The 12,982-nt window shown below is 42.9% G+C and overlaps 1 protein-coding gene across 2 annotated transcripts; it reads left to right on the top strand.

The window, feature by feature from the left end:
• Nucleotides 1-5,440: 5,440 nt before the first annotated feature.
• LOC123068657 (mediator of RNA polymerase II transcription subunit 15a) lies at nucleotides 5,441-11,441 on the top strand. 2 transcript variants are annotated; one of them, XM_044491276.1, is made up of 8 exons: nucleotides 5,441-5,740; nucleotides 6,118-6,238; nucleotides 6,357-6,459; nucleotides 7,241-8,176; nucleotides 9,413-9,483; nucleotides 10,069-10,372; nucleotides 10,667-10,769; nucleotides 11,142-11,441. In XM_044491276.1, exons 1-8 carry the CDS (start codon nucleotides 5,613-5,615, stop codon nucleotides 11,173-11,175), a joined length of 1,800 nt encoding a protein of 599 aa, XP_044347211.1. In that variant the 5' UTR covers nucleotides 5,441-5,612; the 3' UTR covers nucleotides 11,176-11,441. The 2 variants fall into 2 exon arrangements, with proteins under 2 accessions (XP_044347211.1, XP_044347204.1); XM_044491269.1 differs by lacking the exon at nucleotides 10,667-10,769.
• Nucleotides 11,442-12,982: the final 1,541 nt, after the last annotated feature.

Consider the following 12,982-nt stretch of genomic DNA (forward strand, 5'->3'; position numbering starts at 1 on the left):
ACATACATAACTCACATAGTACTATATCGTCAACGAACGTTAAGCGTGCGGACCCTACGGGTTCGAGAACTATGTAGACATGACCGACACACCTCTCTGGTCAATAACCAATAGCGGGACCTGGATGCCCATATTGGCTCCTACATATTCTACGAAGATCTTTATCGGTCAGACCGCATAACAACATACGTTGTTCCCTTTGTCATCGGTATGTTACTTGCCCGAGATTCGATCGTCGGTATCCAATACCTAGTTCAATCTCGTTACTGGCAAGTCTCTTTACTCGTTCCGTAATACATCATCTCGCAACTAACTCATTAGTTGTAATGCTTGCAAGGCTTATGTGATGTGCATTACCGAGAGGGCCCAGAGATACCTCTCCGACAATCGGAGTGACAAATCCTAATCTTGAAATACGCCGACCCAACATCTACCTTTGGAGACACCTGTAATGCTCCTTTATAATCACCCAGTTACGTTGTGATGTTTGGTAGCACCCAAAGTGTTCCTCCGGCAAACGGGAGTTGCATAATCTCATAGTCATAGGAACATGTATAAGTCATGAAGAAAGCAATAGCAACATACTAAACGATCGGGTGCTAAGCTAATGGAATGGGTCATGTCAATTAGATCATTCAACTAATGATGTGATCCCGTTAATCAAATAACAACTCTTTGTCCATGGTTAGGAAACATAACCATCTTTGATTAACGAGCTAGTCAAGTAGAGGCATACTAGTGACACTCTGTTTGTTTATGTATTCACACATGTATTATGTTTTCGGTTAATACAATTCTAGCATGAATAATAAACATTTATCATGATATAAGGAAATAAAGAATAACTTTATTATTGCCTCTAGGGCATATTTCCTTCAATACCAAGTCTCACTATCAATGACATATTTTCTTATCTTCAAGTGCATTGCATCCATCTTGACCTTGTGACCATCGACGACATCGGCAACATACAACTTCAGTTTCAACTTCTCTTCTTCAATTCTTTCCAACTTTTCTTTTAAATACTCGTTTTCTTGTTCAACTAAATTTAACCTCTCGACACGAGGGTCGGCTGGAATTTCCGGTTCACATACCTCCTAGATAAAAACATCTATGTCACGTTGGTCGGCATAATTGTCATAAACACGAAATGCAACAAATAGTTATAAAAGAGAATATATACCACATCTGAATCATAAACCGGGCGAGGGCCGACGGGGTACGGATATCAAAACCATGCCACTATGTATAACAAACAACGTACGTGTAAGAAAATTATACAAGTAACTATATATCTAAATCACACAAACATGATTTTTTTATTTAAAAAAAGAACAAGAGGCTCACCAAGGTGGTGCCGGCGACGGGATGATGCGGGCGATCGACGGTGGTTAGAACGGGGACGGGAAGACACTAAGTAAACCACACCTACATATGCAAACTAAGAGTTAATTTGAGCTCAAATTACATATAAATCAAATAAACTACCACATATAATTACTCCCAAAGTAAAGCCCACAAATCACTATAATTATAGAGCATTGCAAGAGCTAATCTAGCAATGTGAGATAATAGGACAAAGTTGCTAACCTTTGTGATCACTTGGATGGATGAGGGGCCTTAAAATCTTGATAAATTTTGGGCAAAATAAAGGATGAGCTCGAGCTTTGGGGAAGAACAGAGAGGAGAGGAAAGGGGAAGAACAGAGAGCTTGATCGCTGGGTGAACGAATGGTTTATATAGGAAAATATTTAGTACCGATTCATGCCACGAATTGGGACTAAAAGGACTGGTGGGCCCCAGCCTGACACCAGCCTGCCACCACCTCTTTAGTCCCAGTTCGTGACACGAACCGGTACTACAGGTTCAACACGAACCGGGACTAATGATGCCTGCCCGCCTAACCGTTGGAACCGGCACTAATGGTCACATTAGTGCCGGTCCGTTTATAAATCGGGACTAATGTATCTTAAGTAAAGTAGTCCCGAGATTCCTAACGATTGGAGAAGAAGGAAGGGTATTCCGCCCGCAAGAGATCTTCATGCTCCCAAGTGGATTCCTTCTGGGTGTGGTGGCCCCACTCTACTTTGAAGAACTTCAAAGAGCGACGATGAGTTTTTCTTTCAGCTTCATCAAGGATGCAGACTGGATGTTCTCGATATGACATTTCAAGCTAGACCGATCGATTGGACGTTGCATAACAATTATCTGTTGGCGTATGGCAATCTTCATAGACGGACCGAGATCAGGTGACTTGCCTCTTGCAAGTCACGCTATAACTGGTGCCCCTATATCAGCCACCCATGATATCCAACGGACATGATTGAGCAAACGAAATATATCTCCTGGACTTAAGAGTTGGTTACGCAGTGGTGGCTGGTTCTCACTTGCAATCCTGGAACATGGATGGGTCAACGTTGTACAGGGACTTGTTGCTGCCACAGCCGGCCGCACCGGCGGCAAAAAAGGATTCCGCACCGTTGTCGCGGCCGCCACGGGGAGCACGATGGCCGTCACTATGGGCACAAGCGCCGACCTCGCCGCTCTGTAGCTGCTACTCCAAGCAAGGATCCACGATAAAACTCACGCCTCATTGTGCAAATCCGCAAAGTTCTCTTATTTTCTGATAAACAAAGTCGTAAACTTCTCGTTTTGTGTCGTGTGCTTGAAAACGGCTATGTCCCAGACTGTTTGTTTGGTTTTAACTCAATCCTGTCCATTGGATCTCATTTGAATGGCTGATATGAGGATGCCAGTTACAGTGTGACTTGCAAGAGGCAAGTCACGTGATCTCGGTCCTCCATAGACGTGCATACAAGTATAGTATAGCAAGCAAACGCACATGTATGCATGACCTAAGGCCTAAGTGCACGTTCCATTTTTTTTCTCTCTCGGTATATATTCAGAAGGGTTCATGTTAATAAAGCACTCCTTGATTTTTAGATAAGAATTATGTAAATGAGCATCCATCATTAGTCCATCCATCATTAGTGCTTCTATGCAACACTTCTTCGCGTTGTCATGTCTCATATCAAGATGTTTTCTTATGTATAGCATGCATGTACCGGAAATTCACTTTGGCATATGGGATCTTGTAATTTTGTTTTCTCCAATGAGATTAATGAAATACTCGTTTCCCATATCCTTTTCTTTGTGTACTACGGTACACTGGCACGTCCGCATTTTTCTTTTCTTCTTTTCACAGCATATGAGAGAAATACACTCCCCTTTCTTTCTCCCGGTGGCTTAGGTATTTTTTCGTGTCAAACAATTGGGTGACGTGTTGCTGAGATGGTTGTCGATGCAAGGTTTGCCCCACCTTAATTTTTTTTCATCCTCTGTCATTGTTTTGGGCCTTAGCGTTCTTATGCCTTGCTCAGAGGTCCTTGAGGTTTGAGTGCGTATGTGTTCGTCTAAACCTGCTGAGATGGTTGTCAATGCAAGGTTTGCCCCACCTTAATTTTTTTTCATCCCCTGTCATTGTTTTTGGGCCTTAGCGTTCTTATGCCTTGCTCAGAGGTCCTTGAGGTTTGAGTGCGTATGTGTTCGTCTAAACCTTACCCAAATTCTAGTTTCCTTTCTTTGTCTTTTTTCTTTATGTAATTTGGTTTCGCCCGATTTTCTTTAATTAATTCGGCGGTTCTCCTCTCTTTGTATGAAATGGCAGAGCTCATGCCTGCCTCAGCAAGTTGCTCAAGAAAGGAAAAAAAACATATGTGCTGTGGCATAGCTGGCCAAACGGGCCGGCCTGGCCCGGCCCGGCCCGCTAAGGCTTGATTATTATACGAGCCGTACCGTGCTGGCCCACGTGCTGCAGCCTGCAACCCAGGCACGACCTAACTTCTAATTGGGCCGGCCCACCGGCACGCCAGGCCCACTAGTTTGCCTGCTATTTGGCGCACTGGGCGTTTTTAGCCTATTTTTATCTATTGGGCCATATAGAGTTATATATATAACTACTATATAGTGTACCAATATCAAAGCATACGAGCCGTTTGATAATTCCAATCGGACGGCTTGCATTCAACGGGTTGAAATCTTCCACATCATGGCAGTTTATTTACCATTGGATTCGCGGTGGGAGTTAGTGATGCACTGTCCCGCTGTGTCAGGTGGCAGGCTTTGAGAAGAAAAATATTTGTAAGAAACTACTCAGAGAATCGGGAGCCTTCTACAGGGAGAGCCTCGATAAGAAATTGCCGTGCTTCCTTTGAGTGAAAGAGAAATGTTGTATCTACAAAGAAATAATGCACGTAGGCATGAAAGAAAGTGTACCACCAATTTAACAAGTCTGGATGCATGTTCTATAAAAGGAGAAAACAATCTTGATGCATAGGTCGTTCCAAGCTTAAAATACGAGATAATGAAATATCGTGCATGCAGGAAATGAATAAGAACCTTTCAAAAAAGGAAAATAAAGAAGAAACTATATTTTGAACAAATTTCTATTCTCTACAATTCCAGAACTTCTTATTTCTTAATGAGCCCACTTACACACACAATGAGGCCCTAAAAAGGTACACATCTACCTAATTTTGCATATATTGGATCTATCTGATATCTAGATTTTGTTACTACCCCCAGATGTCACATCTATTTTTGATGGCATAGTTTTACGTTATAAGTTAAATTGAAATTATGAAAATATTCACTACTAGGTTTTTTAATGCAATCTTGTCCATCCAAGTTGGTACTACATGTGAAGCATGTGTCATTTGCTAGTATATATATAAAAAGATAATCGGTCGTGCCATGTCGGCCCGCGTGCTCAGCCTAGCAGCCCAAGCATGGCCCAGGGCGTGCCGGGCCAGGCCCATTTAGCCCGTGCCATGCTTGGCCCATTGGCTGATCGTGCCTGGCGTGCTCGCGGGCCGGCCTAGTTGGCCCGAGCCATTTGGCCAGGTTGTGGAGTGGAGTCTGTGATATAGGTGGCCAAACGGGCCGGGATAGCTGGGCCGGCCCGGTAGCACGACCGGCACGACACGGGCCTGGCACGGCATGACACGTGCTAAACGGGCCAGGCCCGGCACGCGGCACGCCAAGGGCCGTGCCTGGGCCTGAAGGCCGAGCACGCGGGCCGGCACGGCACGGCCTGATTATCTTTTTTGTATTTTTGTATGTATCTTAATGTGACCCGATAGGTAAAAAAAGGCTAAAAAACGCTCAGTGCGTAAAATAGAAGGCAGATTAGCGGGTCTAACATGCCGGTGGGCTGGACCGATTAACATATGGACCGTGTCTGGGTTGCAGGCTGCAGCACGCGGGCCAGCACGGCACGGCCCGTATAATAATCGTGCCTCGGTGGGCCAGGCCGTGCCAGGCACAATTAGGATGGGCCGTGCCGTGCCGGGCCGGGCTGGCCCGTTTGGTCAGCTATAGTCTGTGAGCCGGTATTGTGGCCGAGTGGGGACCATCTGTAAGGGCAGAAAACCCTGAATTCATGTGTCAGTTTCTCTTTTGGCTCTGCACTTTCTTCTACCTCTCCCCTCTCCCCTCCCCTACAAGCTCTCCTCTCCTCTCCCCTCCCCCAGATCCCTCTCCGTCTCTCTCTTTGGATTGGATAGAAGAGAGATTGGGTCGTGACACTCCACCTCCATCGATCCCTCGAGACCATGGATCCCAACTGGCGGCCCACCCAAGGGTCTGGCCCCGCCGCTGCCGCCGCTGACCCGCCCCCCGCCGGAGGCGACTGGCGCGCCCAGCTCCAGCCCGAGGCGCGCGGCAGGATCGTCGATAAGATGTACGTGTGTATGCAGGGACTCACTCTAATTCATTGATTGATTTGATCTGATTTCCCCTTCCTCTGCTCTTTCGGTTTCCCGCAAAGAAAAAAAGAGGACTCTTTTTCATCGATCCATCTGACGAGAGCCGCTTTGATCTAAACTTCCAGTTTCGTGTGTACTGATTCGTAGCGGCACCAGCAGATTCGTCCGTCGTCGATCTAGCTCCCAGTTTCTGTTTGATTCCTATACATATGGTCAAAATACTGCTTAATCGCTCCATTAACTATGAGCAGTTTTAACTTTTAACACAATTTTTCCATGGCACCGCGTTTGATCACCTAGGGTAAACCATTCTATTCGTACTATTTATTCACATTTTGCATTGTGCGTGTAGACTGGAGACTCTGAAGAATCGTCTGCCAGTATCTGTGTCTGTGGCGCCAGAGGCACTGAACGAACTTCAAAAAATCGCTGCGTGGTTCGAACAAAAGGTCTATACCGAAGCAACCAGTCAGGTAATTTAACATATCCTCGACCGTGCGAAACTGCTAATCACACAAGAACTGTTGGTTGTGAGCCACTATCAGTAATTTGGTATAGAACTTCACATCGTTTTCTTTTTGCATTACTCAGTATGATTATTTACGGAAGATTTCTCTGAAGTTGCTCTCCATGGAGACGCAGAGACAGCAGGCTGCTGGAAATGCTCAGCTGATTCCAAATCAAAACAACCCTGGTAACATACCATATACACTAAACTGTGCTGCACAATTTATCATCTTCGCTTGGATGTCAATATATTTTATTGCATCAGGTGCTCAGATTATGTGCTTTATTGCATCAAGTGCTGAGATTATGTGCTTTATTGCATTAAATCACCATCCACAGCTTTTTCATCTAGCTTGTGTCATGTGTACGTAGTTATTGAACTTGGAACGACACAGTAAGTGCCTCAGTTCAACCTATTGGCTCAATAAAATATTATAGCATGTTTTTTCTGTTAGTATGGTAGAAACAATGTTAAGTACGAAAATAACAAATGAACAGACTAGTTAGTTATTCAACTGGGTAATCCGCCTTCCTACCTTAAAATGGTCCGATTCCTCACACATACAGAATATTTTGTTGACCCCTGGTACAGCGCCGGATTGGGTTGTTCAACTGGGTTTTCACCGGTTCACAGCAGCGATCTTCAGCTCTTTGTAGAATTATGTTTATTCCCGCCCTGCTACCTTTATAAGGTAGATCAGTTGGTTAGCTGTCAGCTGTATTTACGTTGACTCTCATATTAATAAAAGGATATGCAAACACTTGTTTGCATGCTCTCTAAAACAAATCAGGTTGCCAGTCCTTTAATTGCTCTGGTACATTTATTTTTCTCATTGAAAATGCAGAAAGCCTTCATTTGATCTGTAATATGCTGCTTTCAACACTTTGTGTGCCTGTTACAGTTCCACAGGAAGTATTTGTTCACAAGATACTTTATTAACACACATATGGTACCTTTTCTGCAACAGCCCCTGGACTCCATCCACAAGGCAGTAATGAAGCACAAACATCAGCAGTTCCCTTGATGTCTCAGCAACAGGCCCGGCAGCCAAATGCTTCTACATCTGTACAAGCTTATTCACTCACTAATATCAGACAGAACTTGCCAGGTGTTAATCAAACATCAACGATGCAGACTGCGTCTGTCATTCCACAAAACACAATGAATAATGGCTTGGCGCAAGGCACTTCACAAGATGTTTATGATGCACAAAGGCAAATGGCAGGCAGGCAGCAACAGCAACAATCTCAGCAATTAATTTATCACCAGCATCAACAGCCTTCTCTGCAGAGTCAGCAGCCCAATATTCCTTTACAACAGCAGCAACAACAGTTGATGGGACAACAGCCAAATTTACAACAAAATCAGCTAATGGGTCAACAGAATGGTGCTGTGATGATGCAGCAGCAACAGAGGCTAGCAGTTCAGTCAAATAATCTTTTGAATGTGCAGCAAACACATCAGATGTTGAGCCAGCAGTATTTGCCTTTGTATCAGCCACAACAATTGGGCTCTCAGGCAAACATGTCGAGTCTACAGCAGCATCAACAAAATCAACAGCAGCAGCAACTTTTTGGAACTGTGCCTAATGTGTCAAACATGCAGTGGATGCATATGCAACAAACAAAAGCTCAGCAACCACAGCAACAACATGCTCAGCAGCCATCAATGGGTTTGATGCAACCTCAGTTTCAACACAATCAACTTCAACAATTGCAACATCTTATGCCACAGTTCCAGTCTCAGCCTAACCAACTACAAGAGCAATTAAGGATGCAGCAGCAATCCTCCATGCAGCAAAGACTTCAAACTTCAGGAGCCATGCTCTTGCAACAAAATAACATGGATCAGCAAAACCAGTTTATTCAGGCACAGAGGGGCCTTCAAGAAGTTTCCTCTAGTAGTAAGTTTTCACTTTTCACATATACTTTTTTTGTAGATCCATCATATGCTCTTATGGTTCTCATCTTCTTTTTCTCCATGTTCTTATATCAATCTTCCTGTTGTCACCTTACATTCCTTGTGCGGTTTAAACTAGCTTAACAATCTGGCCTCTCATTATTTTTGCCTTACTTACATAGAAAAGTTAAGTGAAAAATGTGTGTTGTTCATCAGGACCCCCACACCCTTACTTATCGTGCTAACAATTACGTTGGACTATAATACAAGGTTCGTATGAGACTACAACTGGAATTTTTGGATCCCAACTCTTATTGAACCCTTAGGGCACTCCCGGTGCATTGTATCTTGTGTTGTATCATATGCATTAAATATGTGTAGATATAACTCTTCCAATGGCTTATATCTTAGTGTTATATCTAATGGAGCTGCCATTTAATATGTTTTGTGGGAGGAAAAAAATATTATTGGTTACCTGATAAGAGTTGTATTTTCATAAGATACAACAATATCTCTCTTTTTCCTCACTAACTAGGCTACTTCAACAGTATTTGGACTTCCGCACAGATGGCATGTTTTAGATACAACCGGCATTATTGCACTGGGTTTGCCCTAAGTACGACTCAAAACAGTTTATGAAATTAATGTGATGCTACATGAACTAGCTTGAATGTTCTTTGAAACTTCTTTGAAGATGATAACCAGATTCATAATTCAGATGCAATTATATGATTTTTGACAAGTGAAATGCGCCACAGGTCCTAGAACTATCGAGTGGTGTGAAGTTAGTCCTAAAGCTTCAAAACTGCATTTCAATCTTTTTTTGCCTGAACTACGGTGGATAGATGGACAGCTTGAAGACGGGATTATATTGCGATGTTTAGTGATCCAGTACTCTGTAATCATATGTTGACTAAACTGACCCTATTGATCTTCAGTGACTTCTGTTCAGCACATTGGTTTTTCTTATTTGTTGGAATTTTTCTGGAAAAATGCTACTGTGCGATAATCATATTGACTAAGCTGACCATATTGATCTTCTGTGATTGTTTGATTTGGTTCACAAGTTCTCCAATTGCCCCTGCATTCCATCCTACGATGTTTTTTTTCTTTTTCTTTTTGAAAAGGAGGTTAAACCCCCAGCCTCTGCATCAATGCCTACAATGTACTTGTAGCTTGTTATTTGTTGGCTTTGTTCATTTTATCCTGATACTCTTTGCCAATCTTGCTTTTTATGCAGCATCTGCGGACTCTACTGCTCAAACAGGCTATGCAAGTACAGGTGATTGGCAAGAGGAGATACATCAAATGGTAAGACATGATACTGATATCATCCTTTTTGGCACTCCCTTTCTTGGTACTTCCTAAAATTCGTAGACAGTGGCCCCTAGAACAAAGATGTTGAGATTGCCCTGATCTTGATTGTTAGAAGATGAAACTACACACCATGTTGGATGTTGGGGCCTTTTACTTTTGCACTTCATGTTGTCTATCTCTTTTTCTTTTGGTCCGTGTTCCAAGAAATTCCTCTTTTGGAATTTCATACAGCAAGTGTGTAGATGCACTACATTCTGGCATTCCACTTGTAAGATATATATTATATGTATACGGAATTCTGTTTGAATGTGGAGTATGGAGCATACAACCATACAGTGTATCTAGATGTAGTAAAGTCTCAAGGCAGATAGCAATCTTTATTAAAGCTATTTTATTTATTGGGCATCATAGTTTCTTATTTTCTTCTAGATTTATGTGCTGCTAAAAGCTACTTGAAATATCTTGCCAATGCCATATTTTCTGACTTAATGACAAACCATGGTCTATTAGCTGTTCTGTTTTCATCTCTATATTGCTTCTGCACCAAATTAATGTGTATGTGGTCTTTGTTGTCGACAGATTAAGAGGTTAAAGGACCAATACTTTGCAGAACTCAGTGAATTATTCAATAAGATGTGTGTGAAACTACAGCATGTTGACAGCATTATTCCACCTCAAATATCATCTGAGCAGTATGATAGAATGAAGAGCTTTAAAACAATGTTGGAGCGCATATTACAAATGCTGCAAATTGGTAAAAGTAGTGTCCAACCTGCTGTGAGGGACAAAGTTCCTCGATATGAGAAACATATTATCAGTATCTTGAACTCACAAAGGAAGCCAGTGCAGCCACAAATACAACAACAATTCCAGCCACCTCCAGGTCAAGCTCCTAATTCTAGCATTTCACAGCAGCTACAACCTTCCCAAAATTTGCAGTAGCATGATAGTCATACTAATACTCAAAGTTTGTTAAGTATGAGCACCAGATTACAGTTCTCTAGTGTAGCTGGTATCCAGCATGTACCTGTGCCTTGAACAATCCTTCTGTAGTTTAAACTAGCTTATCACACTACTGCAGCAATGCCTACCAGTGGTGGTTGCAATAAGGCTACCAGTGGTGGGTAGGGCACCTCGCCACGGTATCCTGACACTGGTAATATGTTACCTGTGGCAGGCGTCATTTCACCCATGGTTGGCAACCTATTACCAGTGAGGGCTGGCCTATTCACCCTTGTATGTGGCACATTAGTGGCGGCACGTTCTCCCACCCGCCACCGGTAACCTCCCCCTAGGTGAAAAATGAACGCTGCCACGGCAACGTAAATCACTACCATGTCAGATTTTTTTGCTGTCGTGGCAGCGTTTTTGCACACATTACATTATATATGCATCGCATTACATAGATAAATTGATTTATCACATTATACATGCATCCAACTACCTAGGAACTATACTAGAACTAATTAGAAGTAGGAACTAGGAACTACATCTTGTAACTATATTGGGAGCTATATACTAGAACTAATCAGAATTGCATAACTAAGAACTATATCTTTTAACTATACTAGAACTAATTAATGAGTTGAATTTAAGATTTGCGTCATGAGAATCAAATCCCTAGGCCTCAAGATTGAATTTCTGATCAACAGGGAGAAGAGGGAGAGAGCTTACTGTGGTGGCTGAGGCTGAGGCACCCGATGACCGAGTTGGGCAGGACCGGGCGGCAGTGAGGGTGGTCCGGGCACGCGTGACTGGCGAGGGTGGCAACCGTGCAAGCAAGGCGAGGGCGATGGGCAGCTAGGGATTTGGGCAAAGGAAGAAGGGGAATTTGGCCAGGTCCCTGTGTGGCCTAGGGTTAAATGGAATGAACTTACCGGAGGTGTTGTGGGGGTTGATTTAATCATAAAGTAATTAAGTGGAATGAACTTACCGGTGGTTGACGGGTCTAACAGTTTGGGTAATAGTAGTTCGGGTAATAGTAGACAGGACCAGCCAATGGTTGTTTTCTAAGGCCCACAACGGATATTGTTTTTGCAATTTCCCATACAATATCATAAAACCATAAAACGCTAAAACCCAAAATACCCTAAACCTCTAAAAATGACAATAAATACCTAAAAATGTACCAGTGGTGGGTGGCAAGAGAGCCTGCAATTGATTTGTAAAGTATCAGTGGCGGTCGTCATATTTTAACCGCCACAGGTAGTTTGAGCTCAGATATTAGCCCATGGCTAATTTGGGCCAATCTGGGTGGGTCGGTAGCATAGACTGCCACTCGTAACTCAATTACTAGTGGTGGGCGGGCCAACACACTCTCGACTGGTAAGTTTGTCCCACGGCTAATCTGGGACCATAATACCAGTGGCGGGTGCGAAGTGATGCAATTAAGCAGTATTGTCGATCTGGCCTCTCATTATTTTGGACATGGCTAGCCAGCGCCCATGTGTTCATTGGGGCTGACGAGCAGTTGCCCATATACGGAAAGTCGGTCTGTCACTTTCCCAAAAAAGCAAAACTAGTGTCCCCCACCACGTGATTCCAAAGCTAGCCGAATCCAGAAGGGAAAGTACTCTACGTCTTCACCTTACAAGGAAATCAACTACGATCCTATCCCACATGTATTTATTTGGGTTTCAAAAATTTTAAAAATCTATAATTTTTGATTCACACGTCGGAACTCAGATCTGTTTTCACCGCTGGGTTTCTTGCGACGAGTTCTTCAAAACTAGATCCCATATGGGTAGGTTTGGACAAACTTTTTTCGTGGGTAACTTTGGGTGGTATTGAGGCAACTTTAGTGCTATAGGAAGCAACTTCTTTTTTCCCAGTATGATTGCCTAACAACAAAAAATCCTATGGAGGCAACTTTAATGCTATAGAAAAGTAATTTCTTCTTAGTTTGTCTAGCATGACTGCCTACAATAGAAAGTCCTTATATTGTTAGCTACCATTACTATCAAGTGAACTAGATTCACCATCAAGCTGCCTACCATAACTAGCAATAGAAGACAACAGAGCATCAACTGTAGACGACTTCGGAATATTATAGGCAATTTAGAAACAACGACATATGAGCAAGAACCGCAGGCAACTTAAAAGCACTAGTGAGCGAGTTAGGTGAATGTCGGGCAAAATTAACTAGAACACAAAATTTGGTGAAGTTGGCTATTTTTAGCACTAAAGTTGCCTCTAGTAGAACAAAAAATGGTCAGGAAGGTTATGTGATGTTATCTACCTCTCGAAGTTGTTCACTATTAGTAGTGAGTGGTCTATTGTTGCCGATCATAACTAGCAATGGCAGACAATAGAGCATCGACGACAGGCGACTTCATTGTATTATAGGCAATTTAGAAATAACGACATATGAGCATGAATGGTAGGCAACTTAGAAGTAGCGGTGAGCAAGTTAGGAGAATGTTACACAAAATTAACTAGGAGATCAAATGTAGTGAAGTTGCCTACTTTGGTGAACTAACTAAAGTTGCCTCTA

This window comes from Triticum aestivum, chromosome 1A (genome assembly GCF_018294505.1).
Source record: "Triticum aestivum cultivar Chinese Spring chromosome 1A, IWGSC CS RefSeq v2.1, whole genome shotgun sequence".
Classification (NCBI taxonomy): Eukaryota; Viridiplantae; Streptophyta; class Magnoliopsida; order Poales; family Poaceae; genus Triticum; species Triticum aestivum.